This window comes from Corvus moneduloides, chromosome 2 (genome assembly GCF_009650955.1).
Source record: "Corvus moneduloides isolate bCorMon1 chromosome 2, bCorMon1.pri, whole genome shotgun sequence".
Taxonomy (NCBI): domain Eukaryota; kingdom Metazoa; phylum Chordata; class Aves; order Passeriformes; family Corvidae; genus Corvus; species Corvus moneduloides.
The window spans coordinates 22,738,891-22,759,875 of NC_045477.1; the positions used below are offsets into that span (position 1 = coordinate 22,738,891).

At 40.7% G+C, this 20,985-nt stretch overlaps 1 protein-coding gene across 2 annotated transcripts in view; it reads left to right on the top strand.

Annotated features, from left to right (window-relative positions):
- Positions 1 to 20,985, top strand: part of GSK3B (glycogen synthase kinase 3 beta) — a 150,001-nt gene that overhangs the window by 66,831 nt on the left and 62,185 nt on the right. For both annotated transcript variants that reach the window (XM_032098462.1, XM_032098463.1), the window contains exon 3: positions 13,365 to 13,448. In XM_032098462.1, coding sequence (XP_031954353.1) covers positions 13,365 to 13,448 — 84 coding nt within the window. The remainder of the gene's footprint in view (positions 1 to 13,364; positions 13,449 to 20,985) is intronic.

A 20,985-nucleotide genomic window follows, 5' to 3' on the forward strand; every position in this document is an offset into this window, starting at 1 on the left:
ATAATTTGTTGCAGGCTACTTAGTCCCTGAAATGGGACATTGCAACTTATCTGGGTGTTATGGTGAGACATGAATGCTACTTACTGTGCTGTCCACCAGTTGCATTGCTCTTGCTGCAAGTGGACAGAGGAGAGTTTTTTCCTTTCTTTTATTTTTTTCCTTTGTCGAGTAAAACTCCATAGTAGATGTGGACATTGCCTGTGGGCACTTTAGTGGAAAATTCAGGCTTGGTGTTAAATAATAGAGGAACCTTTAAAAAGATGTGTTGCTGACTAACATGGGAATTAATAGTAAGTGTGCAGGTGTGGAAATGAGGTCATAGCAGTTTGCTACTACAAAATGTAGTGCATGGGCTAGGGAACATTAGGAAGATTCAGTTCAGTGTCTTAAGTGGATGGACTTGCTTTGTTTTCTGATGCTGAGCAACTTCGTAAGCACATTTCAGATGAAGTCTGGCGGGAGTAACAGGATGTAGAGCAGGCGAATTAAGGTGAGCACAGATTTCTGAAGAATTTTAAAAAATGAGAATACTTTTTCTTTGTAGTGCTCTGCTGAACGTACTTTATAAATAGTGAGCAATTCTGAGTTATTAAATTAGAAGGTGGTAACAGCTTACAACAACAGGTAATAATCTTTAGTTGAGGCAATGGTATTAGAAGCTCTGTAGTTTTTTAAAAAGTGGTTCTATATTCTTGCTAGGTTAGATTCTTTTGTTAGTGCAACATCACAGTAACCTGTACTAGAGTTGCCTGTCTGTGAGACCTGGGGTTTCCCTGATTATGCTGGATTTATTAACACTATCTACTTGTCATGTAGATATCTGCAAAAGCAGCAGTATGAGAACATATGAAATGGAAATGTTCTTTCCCAGTGTGCAGGAAACCACAGCAGGTTGATTGGAGTCAGCATTTGAAGAGCCACAGCAAATAGTCAAGAACTGGGTGCTACCTTTGTCTTTTTCTTTTTTTTTTTTTTTTTAATTAAGTCAACATAAGGGCAAGAAAGGACAAGGTTTGCAGATAGTATGCTGGATTTCCTGGTAGGCAATGACTCTGTTTCTGTAACTGCATAACAGGCATAAAGGTTATCTGCTTTCACGCAGGGCTAACAGATCTAGTAGGACAAGAAAGTAGTATGAGACATAAGGAAAACTAGGGCATGTTGAGGGTTGCCTGGGGTGTTGGAGGCGTAACAGTGTCAGTGTATTCACTGAACAATTTCTGTGGCAGCATGAAGGCCATCAATTAGCAGGAAGGATAAACAATGCAAGGACTCTTGTTTGGATTTAACCTGATGAGTATCTCTTGGAAAGAGTCCTCCTTGCTAGTGGGAACAGCCTGTACCCAGTCCAAAAGCACAGTGCTGTGTGCAGGTGGTAGTAGAAAGTCCCTTCCTGGTGGAGCACTGAGCTGTGGTATAGTGTCCTACTGGCTTGTCTGCATGGATCTGCTTGTGGGTGATAATGCTGTAGCTGACTTGAGTAGATAATGAACTTGGAAAGAGAAATAAATATGTCTGAGACCTTTCTAAATTCAGCTGTCCCAACTAAACAATGTAGAAAGTTTTAACTGATTCACATTTAAAATTTATTTGAATTTTCCTGAGTGTAAGTATACAGTGAGCACAAGATACGGTGACTCTTGTCTTAACCTAACCTTGTGTGCAGGATGTGTAGGGAGTGATAGTGTCTTGCTTACATAAGCAAGGCAGGCAGTACCACATCCTTAGCAGGCAGTAATCTTCATTATTTCATAGTGTTGGGATTGTGAATGCAAAACGTTCTCAGCACCCTTTGTGTAGAGTTTGATTTCAACAAAATGTGGAAAAGACATTTTCACTGGTTAGGTGTGGGGCAAGGAAATTAATTCACAGAATCACAAAATGGGTGAGGTTGTAAGGGACCACAGTGGGTCATCTGTTCCAGCCTCCCTGCTCAAGCAGTGTCATCCCAGAGCACATGCCACAGCATTGCTTCCAAATGGTTCTTTAATATCTCCTGTGAGGGAGACTCCACAATCTCTCTGGTCAACGTGTTCCAGTGCATGGTTAACTGCACAGTAAAGAAGTTCTTCCCTCATGTTCAGGCGGAACTTCCTGTCCATCCATTTCTACCCATTGCCTCTTGTCCAACTGTTTGGCACCACCAAGAAAAGCCTGGCTCCATCCTCTTGACGCCCTCCCTTCAGCTACTTACACAGATGAGGTCCCCTCTTAGTCGTCTCTTCTCAAGGCTGAAGAGGCCCAGCTCCCTCAGCCGTTCCTCATAAGTGAGATGCTCCAGTACCTTCATCATTTTCGTTGTGCTTTGCTGAACCCACTCCAGGAGCTCCATGTCTCTCTTGGACTGAGGATCCCAAAACTGGACACAGCACTCCAGATGTGACCTCAGTGAAGCTGAGTAGAGGGGGGCAGGATCATGACTCAACTCCAGGTCATCTCAACAGCATGTCTATTCTGCATGATGTGTGTAGTGGGAGATCTTCTTAAATAATGAAAGTAAGATCTTGCAGTGGGAAGTATATGGCAAGGTCAGTGAAGGTTTTGCATCTTGCGTTATTATTAACAGTAGATGTTTTAATGAATTAATCTATGAGAATCCTCTCTAGCACTGTATGTTAAACAAAAGAATGCATAGTCCATTGAAAAGGTGGTAGGTGGTGTAGGAAACAATTTCTGAAATAATTTGTGATAGACTTGCATTGAGCCTCTTCTACAACTGCATTTTTGGAAACAACTTACAAGTTCAATAAAGACAGGCTAAATTTCCATGTCTTCAGGTTTTAGGGTCCCAGATGACTAGGAACTTCTTTGGAAGCATCTGGTGATGGCTGCTGACCAGCCTTTGGATGATGTGGTGCCAACATGATTGATCTGACCAAGTCATCTTCGTTCCCTCAGTCCCTCGTTTTTAGCAGTTCTCTTCCATTTACTTGCTACAGAGTTATGTGCAAATTCTCATTTTATTCTGGAAGCAAGGTGGAAGCCAGGATGCTCCCAAAGCTTCCTGGAGCAGCTCTCCTATAAAAACAGGCTGAGAGAGTTGCAGCTGTTCAGCCTGGAAAAGAGAAAGCTCCAGGGCGATCCTAGAGCAGCCTACCAGCACCTAAAGGAGGTTACAATAGATGTGGAGAGGGACTTTTTACAAGGGCATATAGTGATAGGACAAGGGGGAATGGATTTAAGCTGAAAGAAGGTAGGTTTAGATGAGATGTTAAGAAAAAATTCTTCCTTGTGCAAGTGGTCAGGCACTGGAACAGGCTGCCCAGAGAAACTGTGGATGCCTCAGTCCTGGAAGTGTTCAAGGCTGGATTGGATGGGGCTCTGTGCAATCTGGTCTAGTGGGAGGTGTCCCTGCCCATGGCAGAGAGGTTGGACCTAGATGATCTCAAAGGTCCCTTCTGACCCAAACCATTCTGTGATTCTGTGATTTTTGCACTTACTGGGTGAAGAAGGACTGGGCTTCATGGTAGTTAGGTTGCCCCCGCCCTGTGTTGGTCCAGCTGGACCTGATGCTTGGGAAACTCTGAAACTGGAAGCTCATGAGGTGGTAGTGTAGCCTTTTGAAATCTGCTTAAAGTGCACTTTAAATTCATAGTGCTCACCTCACATATGAAATAATTTCTTTCTGCACCTTTCTTTTTTTGGGAGATCTCTATTCCTTTTTAATGTGACTAAATTGTGAAGCTAATCATAGTGCTGTGTCTCTGCTTTTAAATTTGTCTTTAAAAAACATGCCTCGTTATGCAAATAGTTACTAAAACTTGTTTTTCTCTGTACTTTTTCTTTTGGGGCAGTTTAGGCTAGAAGTGAATGTGAAGATTTCCTAATCTTTTCATTTTAGTGCCGTGACACCCTTTTGCCAAAGGAAATGATTTCTTGAAAAATGGGACAATGTTTGAAAGCGCTAATGCTGACTAAGGAAAAAACCCCTCAAGCAAGAAGTCTGATAACCTGTTTTATCCAACTTGGAACACTTAATTCTTCAACAGCTCATAGTGAATTTGTACTTTGACATAGCTGGCTTTCCTTTTCCAAGTGTATGATAGGTTGTTTGTATCTAGCAAAGGTCAACTGGTGAAATTATTCCGCAGCTCTGGGAAGAATGTGCTGCTGCCTTTTATATGAAGATATGTATTTGGGGAAGCTTGACTTGTTTTTATATATAAAACTATGAAGGAGTGTTGAAACGTTCTTACATGTGTGGCTATCATCTGAGATTTAGTAGGGTATTTATTATTTTAGGTTTATCTTATACCTGATATTCACATGTGGTTGTTTTTTTTTAGTTACAGCAGTAGCTAATAAATTTTGTTATCTGCTCATGACAAACTTACCAAACCAGGGGGTGGAGAAGCAAACATGAATTTGGGGAGAACAGCTTATTGTATATATGCATAAGGCAAAGAGCGTAAGTTCCAATTTTAACTTCACTGCTGGAGTTGAGCCAATTTCCTCTCCCATTCCCCCAGCCCCAGAGGAGCAGCTGCCCAACTTCCCTCTGAATTCAGCAGGGAATGGTTAACCCTTTAAAAGCTTAGTTATCTGGGAGCTCATTATTAAGAAATTGTACTACTTGAAAATTTATTCTGTTTGGCAAATAATCATCTGCAGGCTAATTCCACTTGCCAGTTCCACTCTCCCTTTGCTCCCAGCTCAGTCTTCACCTGCTGTTTCCCTTTTTTTTGTCTTCTAGTTTGAACGTTGCCTCTCAGGTCTGAGGGAGTAATTAGGATTGAAATAAAAACCCCTCATGACTTGTAACATCAGGCATTTTCATGTCATGTAGCAATATGCCTGAGACAAAGGAAGAATAAATATTGGGAGCAGCACTTACCTGTTCCCCAAATAAATAAATATATAAATATATTTTTGGAGGGTGAGGAGAAATTACCTTTGTTTTGCACGTTCTTTGGAATCTGTTTGCATGAAGCATCTGCTACATCATAGGTAAGAAGAGAAGGCCAGGAGTAATAAAACATTTCATTAATGTTTAATAATGTGATTAGCAACCCAGTGAATGTCTTATGCCTGTGGGAGATTGGAACTTATTTGATTAATAGATTAATTGCAACCTGTTCTGGTTGTGATTGCAGGTGTAAGGTTCTGTGGATGTTGCAGACTCCCTGAGGACTGATGTTACAGGCATTTTTATACTTTCTTCTTAGTTGAAGAGTGAAAAATCAAAACATGAGGAAAAATCTGATGGCTATTTCTATGAAAGGAAAAGGATTTTTACTGTAAGAGTTTTTTAACAGAGATCCTCTGTGCTTCCACTGAAGAAAAATGGGTATTGTTATCTCTGAAAGCATAGGCCTGCCTTTTACAAAATTATTTCCTTTCAATTATTCTTCTGCACTTTATTTCAATCTTATAAAGTACTTGAACAATCTCTGAGTTTCAGACTTAGTTCTGTTTTTCTAACTTGGGTGTACTGCAATCCCTCCTGCATCTGGACTTGCTGCTGGCAGAGCACAGTAGATGCTGTAGAATGGAAGTGTAAAACCAAGCTGTTCATCCGGTCACAGTATTTGAAACAACCACTTAAAAATGATGTAGTAAATATCAGGCTGTGGTTTAGAAGTGATGTGATGCTGGAAATCAGTTTGTCTTCTAAGTTTAGTCTCAAGCTTCCAAAGTTGGAAGAAATTTAGAGATGATATTAAGTCTGAGATGCTCTTAAACTCCACTACCATTCAAAGAGGCAACAGTGAGCTAATGAATTTGTCTTCCACTGTTCAATTAACTGCTGAGATACAGGAAGGGAATGAAAGAAAAGATCTTTTTCTTCTGTTCTCCCAGGAGAGATCAAGGCTTGTTTTATCTCTTAAGAACACAAATAAGCCATTTCTGTTGCCAGTAATAGGAAACTATGTGTAATAGCTATATGAAGATAAAGTTTTCTGCTTGGGACTGTGTTCTGCATTGGAGAGAGCAGCCTGGAGATGACGTAATATGGCACTTGCCATTTCTGACTGCCTAGGGGAAGAGTTAGGAACTGGAGAGCACGTGGTCTCTTCATGAGCAGGGATATAATGCCTGAGTTTATTGGGAGCAGTAATAGAATCGAAGGAGCTAACAGGGTGAAAACAAGGTGTGTGTTAGTACCTCACACACCTTGTTAAATTTTCATCCAGTATGCCTGTCAGCTCACTCATTACTGAATGGTTGTGGTTCAAATCTGTCTAGTTTTGAAGGGGCTAATGAAATCTAGCCCACCTTTGTGGTAGCTATGTGACTTTTTGTTTCACTCATTATTCTAGAACTTTAATTTAAAGCATATTTTTGACTCCTGTGGCCCCTGCCTGCTCTTTAATTTCAGTTGAGCTGTTAATAAATCACGGGTTTGCAGGTTGGGAGTGCGCTGGTGGCCCCACCTACACTTGCCTGAACCCTGCGCCTTCAGCTTGCCCTGGCCTGGCTCCAGCCCAGCACACTCTGCCCACTGGCTTCTTCAGGCAGGTCCTGCCTGCTGCTGCAACTTTCAGAGCTGATACTTTCTGCCCTGCTCTGTACCCATGCCAAGGCTGAAGGTCGCTGTGCTCAGTAATAAATTTTGGACAGAATACAGCTGAGGCAAGCATTTTGTGCCTGTGACTCGTTTCTGGGGGTTTGCAGGCCAGCGTATCAGGATCACTTTGTGGTGCAGCCTTGCTGTGCATCTCCATCATTTGGCGCTTCGGGATCTTAATTATCCCATTTTCACGGGATGAAAAAAAGCGAAAAGTGTGGCAATGTTGTGGATCTTGGTAGCAAGATATAGCTGGGTTTGGTGCCTTTGATGCCTTCTGGTTATGTAGTGAAACAGAGCATGATGCAACCACAATGCAGCGAGTTGCACAGAAGTGCATACACAAGCATTCTGTATCTTGGACCCCCTGGCAGCTTCCTCTGCTCATGCCCCTTGTGTAGCACAGTGCACACACACTCATTATTCTCATGTTGAATAGGTACTTAGCCTTCGGATTTTCCCTTGTATGAGGATTGCAATTCCTGCGAATGGCAAGCAGGAAGAGATATAAGGAAGGGGTGGAGGGTGAGAGTATTTAAAGCAGCAATTCTATATTTGAACTGTAAACTGCTGATGGCTATCACCATTTTTTGTTTTAGTTTTGTTTCTTTTTTTTTTTTTCCCTAGGGAATCTGAGAATGTCAGCAATATATAAATTAGTATTTGATCTGTGTTTCTGGGACTTTTTGGATTATAAATTCTGAGTGTTTCTACAACTGCTAGCCCTCAAAACTGCTTCTGTTCACATGCATGTGTTAGACATTGGTAGAGGTTGCAGCAGGACAGGGTACGTGGACTTATGCTGGGCTCCAAGTATTTACAGTAATCGATGGAACAGCAGGAACTGGGTGGTGGGTGTTGTGGCATTACAGCTCTTGGTATGTCATAGATGCAGATAATTAGTAGATAGTATTTATTTGTTGGCACTGTCCTCTGCTTTTGGAATAAAGGTCATGATTGTGTGAGTTTGAGACTAACAGATGTGCTAAAAATGGAGACCACCCCAAATTAGATCTGCTGGTGCTGTAAATATGCTGTGACTGGCAGGAAAGGGAGACTGGGGCTTTGTCTGAATCCACGCCTCAAACGTAAATGAGGAAAACTCTGATCCCTGTTGACATTTATCTCTGCTTTAAATTGCTTGCCTAAAAAATGGACTTAACATGGGTGGGTAGCTATTGATGACCAGAATGGACAGATTCCCAGCCAAGGCTTCTGTAGTTAAGGCCCTTTTGCACTACTTTTTCTTCCAAGCACTAATGTATTTGTGAGATCTTGGGGCAGGATGGATGTAGGAATTGGCCTGTATTCTGTAAAATGCCTCAACTATCATATATCTGTGAAAGTCAGTTCTGTGAGAGTAGTTTCTGTAATACTTTTGCTGACAGCAAGACAGTGTTAAAAGCAGTTTTGTGATTGATGGTGTTTGACATCCTTCTTTGGAGGAATGGGTCAGGCCACTTCTTTTTAGAGAAGATATGGTACACCTTTTATTTTGCAGACTGTCTTGCTAAGCTTAGGACAAACCACACAGGCTAGGATTGGAGCTTCAGTAACAATATTAGTGAAAATATGCTAAATATGCTGGGGTTTGTGATCCCACTACCCCTTGGTAACCTGAAGGTGCTATTTCAATGACATCCTCTGTGGTCTTGAATCTTTTTGTTTTTGGTAGGTTTTGCAAAGCTTAGTCTAGGAGGGATGGCTTCATTGTTGTGCAATCAGCTGTCTCTGCAAGCCATTGATAGTAGCTGGCTAGGATCACACTGAAAGCCCTGTCAGTATGCGCCTGCTGCCCTGTGCTTGGAGTCCAGCCTTTTTCTTGTGGTGGAAGAGGGTCAGGATAAAGAGCTTTATTGCTGCTGGATGAAAAATGCTTCGAATCTGCAAAGGTTTTGGCCTGAGCCTGTTCTTGGGGCAGGCTCAGCAGTGCAGCAGGTGAAGGTGAATGGACGTGACAAGTCATTCTGGGTGTAGAAGTGGGAAGAAGCAGGGTGGGGGGAAAAGCAAGCCCTGCTGCTTCATCACTGTCTTCATGCCTCCTGCTGGAAACTGGTTTCTTCCCCAGCTTTGCCCATGGCTTTCTCTTCCTGCTGTTCACTGTGGGAACACCTTTATGAAGGGTAAGAAATGTGGTAGGATGGGGAAGATTAGAAGTAGAAGCAGAGAAAAGGAGGAAACAGTAACCATGACATATACAAGAGCAGGAATATGTGTGTATACTGAGAAATTTGGCTCTACCTGTGCTGCTTCCATCCATCTGTAATGCCACAGTTCATGCAATTACACTCCATGTGCTGTTTTTCCAATCTGATAGAAGAATGCAAGGTATCGAGCTTCATCATTTGAAGGTATTACACCAAGAATATTAACAATTACTTCCAAAAGTGCAAAAATAAGCATTAACATTAGTTGCTGGTCCTACTTGATTTAAGCAAGAAGTCTGATGCTGAAGGTACTTGTTGAATTAGACTGGTAGGTTATCCTGCCTTTCCATCTAAAAGGTATCTTCTCTGAAAGTTCAAGATGTACAATAATTTCATCTGTTCAAAATAACCAGGCCGTGTCCTTGGTGTGACACAAAGCAAAAATATAAATTCCTAATTTCTCCCATTTCATCTGCACTGAACATAACCCTCAAAGAACCTTGCCGAGACTTTAAAGAGGTTTTTCTTCTTTTTCAGAAGAAAAACAAAAACTAAAACCCAGCATGCCCTTCAGCTAAGAAAACTGAGGAATTCTCTTCTGAACTGGATCCAGGTGATACTTCACCACTTCACTGGATGTATATTAACAACGTCAGGCTGACATGAGCTGTACAAAACCTTTCACCTTTATTCGCTCTAGTCCAGTTCAGGAACTTGCAAGTCCATAAAGCCTCATCTCTGATGATCCAGTCATTTTATCCCTTGCTGTAAGGAGAGGAGGGAGAAGGGGATGGGGGGGGTGTGAGACAGGGAGAAGGCAAAGAATCAGACTAGGAGTGAGGAATGCAAACTGGCTTAGCTCTAGAACTCCCTGTATGAGGAGGAAAGGGAGTGTGTGTGGCAGGGAGCAATGGTTATCCTAGTCTGTAATAGCAGATTACAGTAGTGAGGCAGAAATGACCTTGCTTTGGTGGTATGGTGTCACCTGCAGCACAGCTCTGAGGAATTGGGGTTGTAACTTAGGAGAGAAGGCATGAATCCTTGTGCGCGAACTTTATTAGCTGTACTTTGAAGTTATAAATCTGATGTCTTGGCAATCTTTAACCAAATCTTCAACCTTGATGAGCAACCAGTTTTCTTCAATATAATGAACAGATAAGAGGCAGGCTGGTCTAGGAAAGTTACTTTCATAAGTGATGAACAGGGTTTTGTCACATGGGGTTTGCTTCAGTAGTTAGTGAAAGGCTTAAATGCACTGATCATAAAGCAGTCTGCATCAGCAGCCTTTGCCTTCTGGATAAAGAAATCTATTTTAGATGAAGAAATTGAACTGCAGAAAATCTGCTGAGTAATCCGTTCATAGTCCCTTTGGTTTGTGGCTCCTCAAAGGAACACGTGCTGCAGCAGCACGTTTTGGTGGGATCAGATGTCTGCTAGGTCCTCTCTTGTGGCAAGGCTGGCACTGAAGGGTATTGCTTTCTACAGTGCTTACCAGGCCTGGTACACTCGTTCAGTTAGAAAACTAAACCCTTTCCTTCATGTCGAACAGATGGGAGAACAGGAAATTACAATAACTTCCTCGTCGTAGAGTTTTTGACTTAGCATCCATGTTTCTTGGAAGACAAAAATGATGAGTTAAGGACAAGCATGAGCTTTAGGTTTTCACCCACCCTGTAGTTTGAACGTGCACTGTCAGCCTTTCTCGTCAGCATGTTTTGAAATTATTTTAGTTTGCATTGTCTTTAGACATGCATTTTGTCTCTTGCACTTGGTGCATGACATCTGTCACTGTTCATTTCACTAAAGGTTTTCTGGTTATAATCTGATATTTCCCCTTCCTCTCCATGCATTTCTGCACTGGTATTTAATAGCCCACATCATAATGTGAAAAGGTTGTTATTTATTTAAGATGTATACAGGGAAGTGTATGATAAAGTGAGCCTACTTGGAAGTATTCATGTGAAAAAAAATTAATTCTTTTACATGAACATCAGTAGCTGTTTCCCTGCCATATCCAATTTGAGCTTTGCAACTGTTCAAGTATTTCCAGTTTTAACTCCACCAGGGAGTGGTGATTAGAAATCAGCTTGGTTTTAAGATAGCTGAGGTGACTGTTTGGCTAAGATTGCAGTTTAGATATGTTTCCTTCTGCCTAGTCACAGGATGCAAGATATAGGTTACTGTGTAACTGGTTTATGACTTATCCCTGATATTAGCACCTCTTGAAACACTCTTTGTGCAGCTGTAGCAGATGGTCGGGATGAGAGCCGAAGGAGGTGGATCAAAGTGGAAAGCATCACAGTGGGCAGAGACTGTGCTTGCACTAGGATGAGATACCAGAGTATAAATATAACTTCAGCCTAGCATTAGAATAACTTTTGCTGATTTCTTTTTTCCAGTGTATCCAATCAGCATGTACACACTATCTAAAGAATATGAAGCGATAACCTGACTTAGAGTATGTACGGGTATTTTAAGAAGCTGGTAGAGATATTGCCAAAATAATATTTGCACATTAATGCTTAGCATATTCATGTTTCTTCCAGTAAATCCATGAGATAAAAAGTATTATTCCCATCTCACAGTCAGTATGAGAAAGAGAAGAAGAAATTACTTGCTATATGTTGGGCTATGAAATGCTGGTGGAATTTGGTTGAGGTGCTAGAACCTGCAGTGTTAGATTTAGTCCTATAATAACACTCTTAAGTGCCATAAAAGCTAACTGGAGAAATTAATTTTCTGTCATAATAGGGGATTCTGAAACCAGTGGGATCTAGAGCCATCCCTGCTTTGACTCACTAGTTGAAATCTGCCCCATGTTGTAAGGTGCAGGGAGATACCCCTGGGCCAGCAGTGGTTTGCACAAGACAAGTGGATGAGATTCTGTTGGTCTGAAGTTTGCCTTGTGCTGTGCAGCACAGGAACCCCAGCCATGACTCCCAAAATTGATTTATTTTTCACTGCATTTAATAAAGAATGAGTAAGCAGGGTATGTTTGAGCTCCTGTTCCTACCAGGAGCATGCTTTTCTCTGTGAGATGTGAGGCATATTGACGAGGTTATGTGGTGAAGCCTGTATTCCTTTTTCACAGATTCACTCCGTAAGATCTCAGGAACTACATGAAAGCCTCAGTGATCTCTCCTTGCTTTCTCTTACTTTCTCTCTTCATCTTTCAGTGTAGAAATAGGCCTGTCTTGGTATGCACTGATCAGTCTTAGGCTTTAATCTGTTCAGAGGCTGGGCAGGCTCAGGGAGGGACTCGCGTTCTCCTTAGCTACTGGCTGGGTAATTGCTAACTGATAACTGTATGAGATGTCACTCGTGTTTGTAAAGAGCTGGCTAATACTGAAGTATTTTCTCAGTCAGCGGGTGGCAGGGTTGATAGGATTAATGATACTGCATCGTATCTAGCACCTCTTTTTTTTTAAGGCTACATGGCTTAGAGGAATTAAAAGCAGAGTTTGTAGCCATGTTCACATTAGAAGCTCTGGGTGGTTCTTGTGGCATTCCTTAACAGTTAATTGTAGTGACAGACACCACCGTACGTGACCCTCTGATAACACAGAATCTGAAATCATTCTTTTGACAGCAGCACTACGTAAAGTGGGTGTTAGCTTTGTGCATTTAAGTGTGAAAATATGTGGTGGCTAAAGAATTCTCCTCCCAAATACTCCTGAACTTGGCCAGAGTTAATGATACTAGTTAAGGCCAGTGAATTAGTCTAGTGTATTGGTTCTTGCTAGTTTAGCTTGTATGATTAGCAATCCTGTGATCAAAGTAAAAAGTGGAATACCTTCTATTTTTGTAGCTGCAGATTGCATATTAATTGAGAAAGGAAAACCAGTGATGTGTAAATGTGACTAGAGGAAAAAAGTATTGTAGCAACAGCTGTGGAATGAAGTGTGACAAACACAGCAGTGCTAATTTTACTTGCTTGTTTTTATTCATACCTGCAATTCAAAACTTCACTTGTTTTTATCTGGCAGGCTGTAAGATCCTTCATTTGTTCAGGCCTCATTTATAACTGATATTGCAGGAAAGTCCCCAGTTTATCATGCATGTGATGAACTGATTTTAACAGCTTTTTCAGGTTGATATAAAATGGGAAAATAAGGCTGTTATTCTGTCTGTCTAAACCTGGTTTAACCTTGTTTGAAAAAAAGTGGAGATTGAGTTACCTAATCAATTTCAGGTGCTTTTTGTTGGTATTGCAAAAAGAATAGTAGAGGAAAAGATATTTTGTTACAAACCTCTCTTGCACTGTAGAGGAGGGTGGGAGTGTAGGTGGAAATGTTATGTTTGCTTTTACAATGTTTGCATTATTTTTACAGTATTCAAAGGGGATAGGCTTCCTATCCTTCTGGTTGATACACTGTATTATTATAAGATCAGAAAATAAAAATGGAAAGTTAATGTCTTCTTGCCTTTTACCACTGACCCTTTGATAATGCAAATAGGTAATTCTTGGATTATGTGATGGATTTGTGGACGTTTATTTTAGAGAGAAGATGTACTCAAAGTTGGCAATATTCTCCATGATAAAGCGATTGCAATAAATGCTAATGAACATGTGAAAGCTGTTGCCTCTTTCCAAGTTTGTTTTTCTTTGGTTTGTCAACTTCTGTATCTGTATATTAAAGTGTTCATGATGGTACTTTACCTTTTTCCACAGAAAGTTTTTCTAATTGTTTGATTTTCTCTTGTTTCAGAACAGAGAGCTCCAGATTATGAGAAAGTTGGATCATTGTAACATTGTCCGATTGCGTTATTTCTTCTACTCTAGTGGAGAGAAGGTAAGAACGAAAAACAAAGGAATGCGTCCTGCTAACTGTCTGGGGTATAACTGACCTGTCTGAATGTCTAGAGACAGAAGTGTGAAGATACTAGACATATAACACTGAGCAAATGCTAAAGTGGTGCCCAACAGGTCATACTGGGGCAGATGTTTTTCAGTATAGAAGTGTGGGGTGCATAAGGAGCAGTGTTACACTAAAAATACAACAGGAATGCAGCAGATTTGCATATGCACTGCCTTTTTCTTAATTTAGTGGATCAGAGCTGGGCTTTGTTTATGTGTTCTAGCATTACCTTCCTGTATGTGCAGAGACATGTTTTCTAGGATTCAGTGTTAAAAATTTTAGATTTAAAGCATTTATGTGACTTTTCCCAGACCCAGTCTTTGTATGCTTCTGTCCCCCTTCCTTGTGCATCTGTTCCAGACACAGGCTGCATTTCAGAGCCCAGAGGAAAGAATAATATATGATGATGTGATTGTAGCATTTGTCAGAGTGTTTGTGCTCCAGAAGAGAGAGCGAATAGCTGGATTTAATAAATCTCAAGAAGTAGATACTGACATTTGATTTCGTTCAGTCCAGGTTTAAAAGTTCCTTGGTTCTTTTAACAAGGGCTTACAAAGTTTAGTTTTAATGTGAAATTAGAATGCGTTCCTTATCTAAGTATGTATCAGCATTTTATAAACCATAGGAGAATTCAGGATGAAATGGACTTCAAGATGGCATCTGATCCAACCTTACCCTTAAAGCAGAATCATCCATGGAGTAAAAAAAAAGTCATTGTGGTCTATGTGGGAGTTAATGTAAGTTGTGAGGTTGGGAAATGAGCTAGATGATCTTCTGAATTTTCTCTGATCTTTCTATATATTGTTATAAATATTTATATAATTTTTAGATAATTTATATAAATGCTGCCATTATGTTCATTTTGTAAGGCAGATTGCATCCTTAGTTGTCTTCAGATGCTGATACACTTGTCTGTAGTGCTGTGAAGGGCTGTATATGAGAGCTGATAGCTACTGGCAGGCTGTTAACTGCAGGTTCATAAAGTGGGTCAGCAGACTGAGAGGGGCAGCCCACCCATTTCATGGTCTTTGGAGCCAGAAGAAGAGCTGACTTCTCCAGGATAAGTTGCTTTTGGCAGGGCACTGCAGTCGTGTGCAGTGCATAGGGGGATAGTTGGAGGAGATCTGCTGTTGCCTCTCTGAGAGGTATTTTGGGGGGCACCTGGCCCTGTACCTTGCCTGTGCCTATAGAAAGCTTGCAAAACCACAGCATTCAAGGAGAAATATGATTTAGGGGTTTTGAATTTTTTTTTTATCAACCTCCCTTTTCCTTCCTTGCCCTTGGCTGGTGATAACAAGCATTTTCAGCTGTGGCTGTTTTGTGGGTAGTGCGGTGTCATTTTTTTAAGCTGTATTTTATTCATAAACAGAAATTCCTCAAGTAGCATGAGTGCAAAAAGGAAAATACTGTGAAGGCGGGTTTGGGATTTTTTGTTGGTTGGTTGGGTTTTTTTAAGCAGCTTGTAACTTGACTGGAGCGAAATAGAATTTCCTGGACAAACAGAAGACAACTGCCTTATCTAATGGCTTTCAAAAATCTCCTGCAAACAGTGAGTTTTAAAACTGCTCAGAACTCTGTCCCCAGGAGCTTTTGTGTAACAGTAACTTGAGAAAAACTCTTTTGGAAACCTTTAAATGACATTGAGCTTGAGACTGGATTTTCCGTTCTGCTGTTTCAACTCCACATGGCTGATTTTTGGCAGCACTAGTTTTGCTTTTAAAAATGTGGTCTCTGTCCATGGCCAGTGAATCTTTATGCTTCAATGAAAAGTTTTCTTCCACGTTACTTGCTGCTCTTTGGTCTTCATGCCTCTGCTCTGTACCTTTGAGATTTCCACTGCTATGCTGTTGCAAAATAGGACAAATGGGTACAAGTCCTTGGGGCCAGCACACACCCAGCAGAACATGAGCAGTGTAATGCTGCAGTTCAGGTTGCAAGGTCTCTTGCAGTTCAATACAAAATGACACATAATTGGCTTGCAAGTATTTCCATGTAGGTGGCAGCATGTGAAGATAACTGTGTGATAGCATGCGTGACTCCTGCCCTTTCTTGCAGCTCTCAGGAAACACCTGCAGAAGAAGCTGTAGCAAACACAAGCTGCGTGTTAGCACAGCAGCTTGCCACAGCTTTTCCTCCATGGACTAGGAGGTATAACAGGTTGTTGTTCTTGCCTTGTAGCAGACTGGTGCTCTGCTAGGAGGAAGGGGGCTGGAGTTTTTCTGCTGCTTGGGAAAAGCTCTAGGCAGCAGCAAGTTGGTGTTCTGCTGAAGTTTATGTGGGAAGGAAGGAGAACTTTTCTTATCATGTTTTTGTCAGTTTTGGGAAGCAATAACATCTTTTCCTTTGTGTTACCCTCATAATAAAACTTTCTGTCTGGGGAGTGGAGAAGGGAGAAGAGTGTAATGTCCCACCTGGTAACCAGGAAGGATGTGTAGGAAGCAGTTGCAGATACAGATGATATGTCCCCAGAGGTTTATATAAACTGATTATTGAAACCAAGTCCAATGGAAAGAGTAATATAAAAATCCAAGAATTGTGTAGCAGAAAATGTTTAGTGATGAGCTGGGCTTGCAGTTGTTGACTGTCTTTGTAAGGAACTTGATAATCCTCTGCCGTTAATCTGTGTTTGTGATAATTAAGTCTAGCAGTGATGGGAAAATCTCAGAGGTAACTCTTATCCTGCTGATGTCTTTAATGAAATTTTGATACTTATATATCAACCATTCTTTTGCATAAAGATTTTCATGCCACTGTGCTTACTCCACCTGTTCATGTTGCTTGGACTTCTCCCTTCCTCCCTGGTGCTTGACACCTGCTTCTCTAAGCCCAGAGACTTTTCTTTCTGGTTTTTTTTGTTTGTTTGTTTGTTTGTTTTTGGCCGGTGTCCAAGAAACTTAAATCTGTCTTGATTTAGAGATACTGCAAAGGATTTCTCCAAATCCAGTCAGACTGGCACTCTTTGACAGCCATGTGCCTAACAGTCGCTTTAGTTCATTTTAATTGCTAGGTATTTTTAGACACTGGGAAGCCTTAAAACTGGCTTCATTCTAGCAAAGCAGGGTTTCATTCTTGATTAGAAAACTGGAAAAGTATCAAATAGAAAAACAAGTCTAAAAAGTACTTGCTAGTAAGACCATTCCTTAGCCGCATCCAAGTTGTAGCCCTAGTCTGTAGATATTTGGAGCTCTCCATTAGCTGTTTCTGCAGGCTATCTGTGGAACTGGTTGAAGGGTTTGAGCTCCCTATCTTTTCTTTTTCCTTTTGATGAACTCTCCTTTTTATGTCTCCCATTTGCTTAAACTTCTTTCCTGCTTTTGACAAAAGCCATCAAGCCTTAGCAACATGAAAATCGTGCATCAAACATGGCTTTGGCTGATTTATTTTCCTTTCTTTTTTGTGACTGGATGACTCCCTCTTGTCTGAGCATCTTTGAATTTGTATTGCCTTTATATGGCAAAGTGTGTATGTGTATATATATACATGCACGCATATATTTATACCTTTATGTGTATATATAGATACAAAAAGTTGTTCTGAGTACTGACTACATATTAATCATGTTTGACTAATGATTTCTAGTCCAAAAGAGCTCAAAGGAGGTATGTAATTTATATTAAGATGACAGTTGACAGGCTTGGCATTCAAGTTGCTGCTATAAACTATTTCCTCCTTGATTCATGCTTTTTGAAAGTTTACAGACATTTGTCAGACCTGTTGGATAACCCAGTTTTTTTCAAAAGTCTCTTCCTTAATGAATTTTTCAGAGTAGATTCTTTCTTCTTTTGAGGCTGTATGAGATATCTGATAGCAGGGCACTGACTTTTGTAGCTGTAATGTGCTTTTCAGTAATCTAAAATGTGTAATTAATTATATCTGGTGGAATGAGCCAGAGGGAAAGAAAAAATAACCAAATAATGGGTTAAATTGTGTATGAAAGATTTTCCTGGTGAAAATAGTCACAAGTCTTTTCCATGCTGTATTTCTGATTCATGGTTTTCTAGGTAATTCTTGGAGAAAATGAGCAAGATTTTAGGGCTAGCCAGCTCCACTGTTTGATAGGTTTGGTATTATGCCTTAGAATAAGATCTGGAACAAGATGCCTGGTTTGCCTGTCAGCTTTCCACTGTAGATCAGACTGTATTAGGAAGGCATATATTTCAGGGTTGATTTTTGCTACATTTCCTTAATTTCAGGAACTGCTTCGCATTTAGCATGATACAAAAATGTAGGTCTTGATTTACTTTTGCAGGGGGAGATGGTCTTGCCACCTGTCCTTTCTAGCCTAATTCTGCTGAGAACCTCTCAAGCCATGTTTCCAGGCAGGGGAAACATGAATATAGTAAATAATTCCTCTGACTCCTTTGCTTAGAGTATTCCCTGATGTTTTACAGAATGACCTAACTTCTTAAATCAGTGGCTGTCAAGTAAAATTACTTAGGCTGTGTAAAACCTGAAAAGAGTTCCTAACTCCACTCTTTTTATCCCTCACTATTTCTGGTTAGGTCTTTGTGGCATTTCATAACTGCCAGGCTTGTATGGATATTTTTGAGTGTTTAATAGACTGATTGATCCATACTTGTGTCCAAAAGAGGATGAAAAGTTACTGGAGGCACTTGTTTCTGCATCAAATCATGTAAAAGTAAATACAATTTTTGTTGAGTAATTGCACCTGTGGTTATGTCCCTTTAGTTTTTCCTCTTTAAGGTGGCTTAGTATTCAGAGGAGTCAAGCACAAGTGGAAGCGGAGAGAGATCACAAATAGGCAATATGCCGATGCTTTTTTGGAGGCTGAGCTGGCCCTTCTGCATGCTGTAATTGATGTCAGGTCTTATTTATCCTTGGCAATAAGGGCATGTAGCCAAAAGTCCATGAAGACTCAGGATGGAAATTTACTCCCACAGACTTAGGCTGAAGTTTAAAATGCAGGAGATACATGTTGAGCTGCATCTATAAGCTTCTGTGCACTATCTCGTGCTTTGGCAGCACTGTATTAAACTGCAATGAAGAAGTTTGGAAGAGGGCAACTGTCTGATTTGCAAGCTTTTGGTGTTTATTTAAGTTCATATCCTTCTTACATCTTCCACCTTCAGAGAGATATGAACATTCTTTCTTGCAGGAGTGTTCAGATGACTCCTCGTGTAAGGATCATCCATTCTATTCACTGTTGAAACAGGAACCATTTGGTTTCTTAGTTTAACTTTTTTTTTTTTTTTGTTTAAAGAGGAGGTGCTGCATAAAAAGGTCAATTAAAAGAGCCTTGAGCCAAATTTTGCACTGACAGTCTATGTGAATGCTTTGCACCAGCCTAGTAATGTGCTGAAGGGCCATCACTAGAGATGAATTTAATAACTGCCATTCATTCAATCCCTGGCAGATCTTCTGTGCTGTCAACAAAGGAGCAATTAATGCCAATTATGAGGAGTTTTGTGATGTTGGTATCTCTGTAGTCCTTGCCTGAGGCCTGCCAAACTCATTTCAAAAAGGGCGCCAGTCATCATATAATGATTATCAGTTACTGCTGTTAGGGTTCGCAACATGCTGGGAATTTCCTTAGTTGTAGTTATGAGCAGTCTCTGTTTTTGAGTAGGTTTTGTTATTAGAAATAGCAGTTTTATCTGCTGTAGTGGTAGGGCTTCACAGGAGCAGAGTAGGCAGCAGTGGCTAGATCATCCTCAGTGTGGGAGGTGCCTGCAGTGAAAACAGGAAGCTCAGAGATGTCTCTCTAGACCAGTGAGCCATCCAGTACATCTGGCTGGTCGCTCTTCTGTTCTCAAGTCACTCCTCTGACAGCTCTAGCTTGTGCTCTCATCTTCTCAGTGTTGGATAGGCTTTACGAAAGCAGCTTGTGTTGTTTGTCCTGAGGCAGGCACGTAGTTTGAACCATTGCTGTGTGTTGTCTTGCCTGGCTTTTTGTCATGGATATATCCTGATTCAGAAATTCCTACTCACTCTGGAAGGTAGTGAACAGTCAAGAAAACAGTGGATCTCCAAAGACTCTGCTTTTTGTTTCCATCACAAGGTATGCAGGGCAGTCCAGTGATCTGAACATCATCTATTAGTTTTCATCTTCCAACAGATTTATGGCCAGTTTATGGCACAGTCCCTGCTTGGGAGCTGGGGTTCAGATATCCACAGATCACTCATGTCAAAGACGATAGCTGAGTCCCACCTTTTAGATGTTAGGCAGATGTTTCCAACTTCGTAGAAATTATTTCTCCTTGGAAGTACAGCTGTAAGCTTAAGGACTTCACAGGGCAATAATAAACAAGAATCATCCAGGAAATTATTTTAATGTGTTACCTTTTCCTTTATGGTAACCTCTCTTTAGAGGGGAAAACTAGGTCAGAAAATGTCTTGGTTTTTTTTGGTTTGTTTTTTTTTTTAATGACAAAGAATGTCTTAGTGCATCACCTAAGAACCTAGATTCTTTCATTGATCAGAGGTAGACAATGTAAACCAGCTGGCTTTGAACAAGTCCCAAGAAAGTTCTTAAATAGGAATTTTATTGGGAGGGCTGGCTTCTGGCCTTATGCTACCATCACAACTGATCCATTTGGCAGTTCCTACCTACATAACATGACTGCTTTGCTGAAGAGTAATGAGCATTTACAGAGCAATTTGGTAAGTTTTGACAAGTAGGCATAGGAACAGAAGTTTTGGGACAGATCTCAGTCACGAAGAGTGAGGGACTAGGAAAGGAGATACTTTGCCCAACATTTGCAGTACTCTTAGAAAGTATTGGTATCTTTCTGAACACTGAAGTTGAGTCTCCATCTGTTCTTACATCCCTGCGTTTATCTGTGTGAAACTGCAACTACATCTCTGGGCTTATACTCCCTTTATTTTGGTGTCAGCCAAAGCTCTGTTTTGAAATAGATGTGGTTGTAAACTGAAAGTAAAAACAGACACACGTAGCCACTGGATGTCACCGTTCCTTCATACAAATAAGGTCAGCTAGCACACCTTCTGCATTTTCAAATTTTTCTTTTGTATCATGTCTACTCAGTAGTTAGAGTAGGAAGGCTGCAAATTTTTGCTTTGTCTTTGAAAGTGTGTCCAAAGTCTTTGTATCTTTAACGTACAATGTCAGCCTTCAAGATAAGAGAAGGAAGGTGGGTCTTGCATGGTGCTTGATAAAGGGGTGTGAAGTGTGTGGTGGTTGTAGCTTTAAGAAAAGTAAAATAACATTTTTTTGAATGTAGGGCAAAAACTGTGTGACTTTGAACCTTTTGTGTTGTCTAAATCTGAACGCCTAAGTCAGGGTGAGTGGCATATTTTACCTCATGCTGACACTCTAGTGTTCAAATAATGCACTCTCAAAAAAGGCATAGTCTGCACGAAATGCTGAAAGGCATTTTCTTGCTTTCCAACTCAAAGGTAAATCCCTCAGGTGCTTTTTGACAGAACCCTTGCATAGCTGCATCTTCTCAGTAACTGCTTGGTGCAGCACCTACCTCCGGAACATCATCAG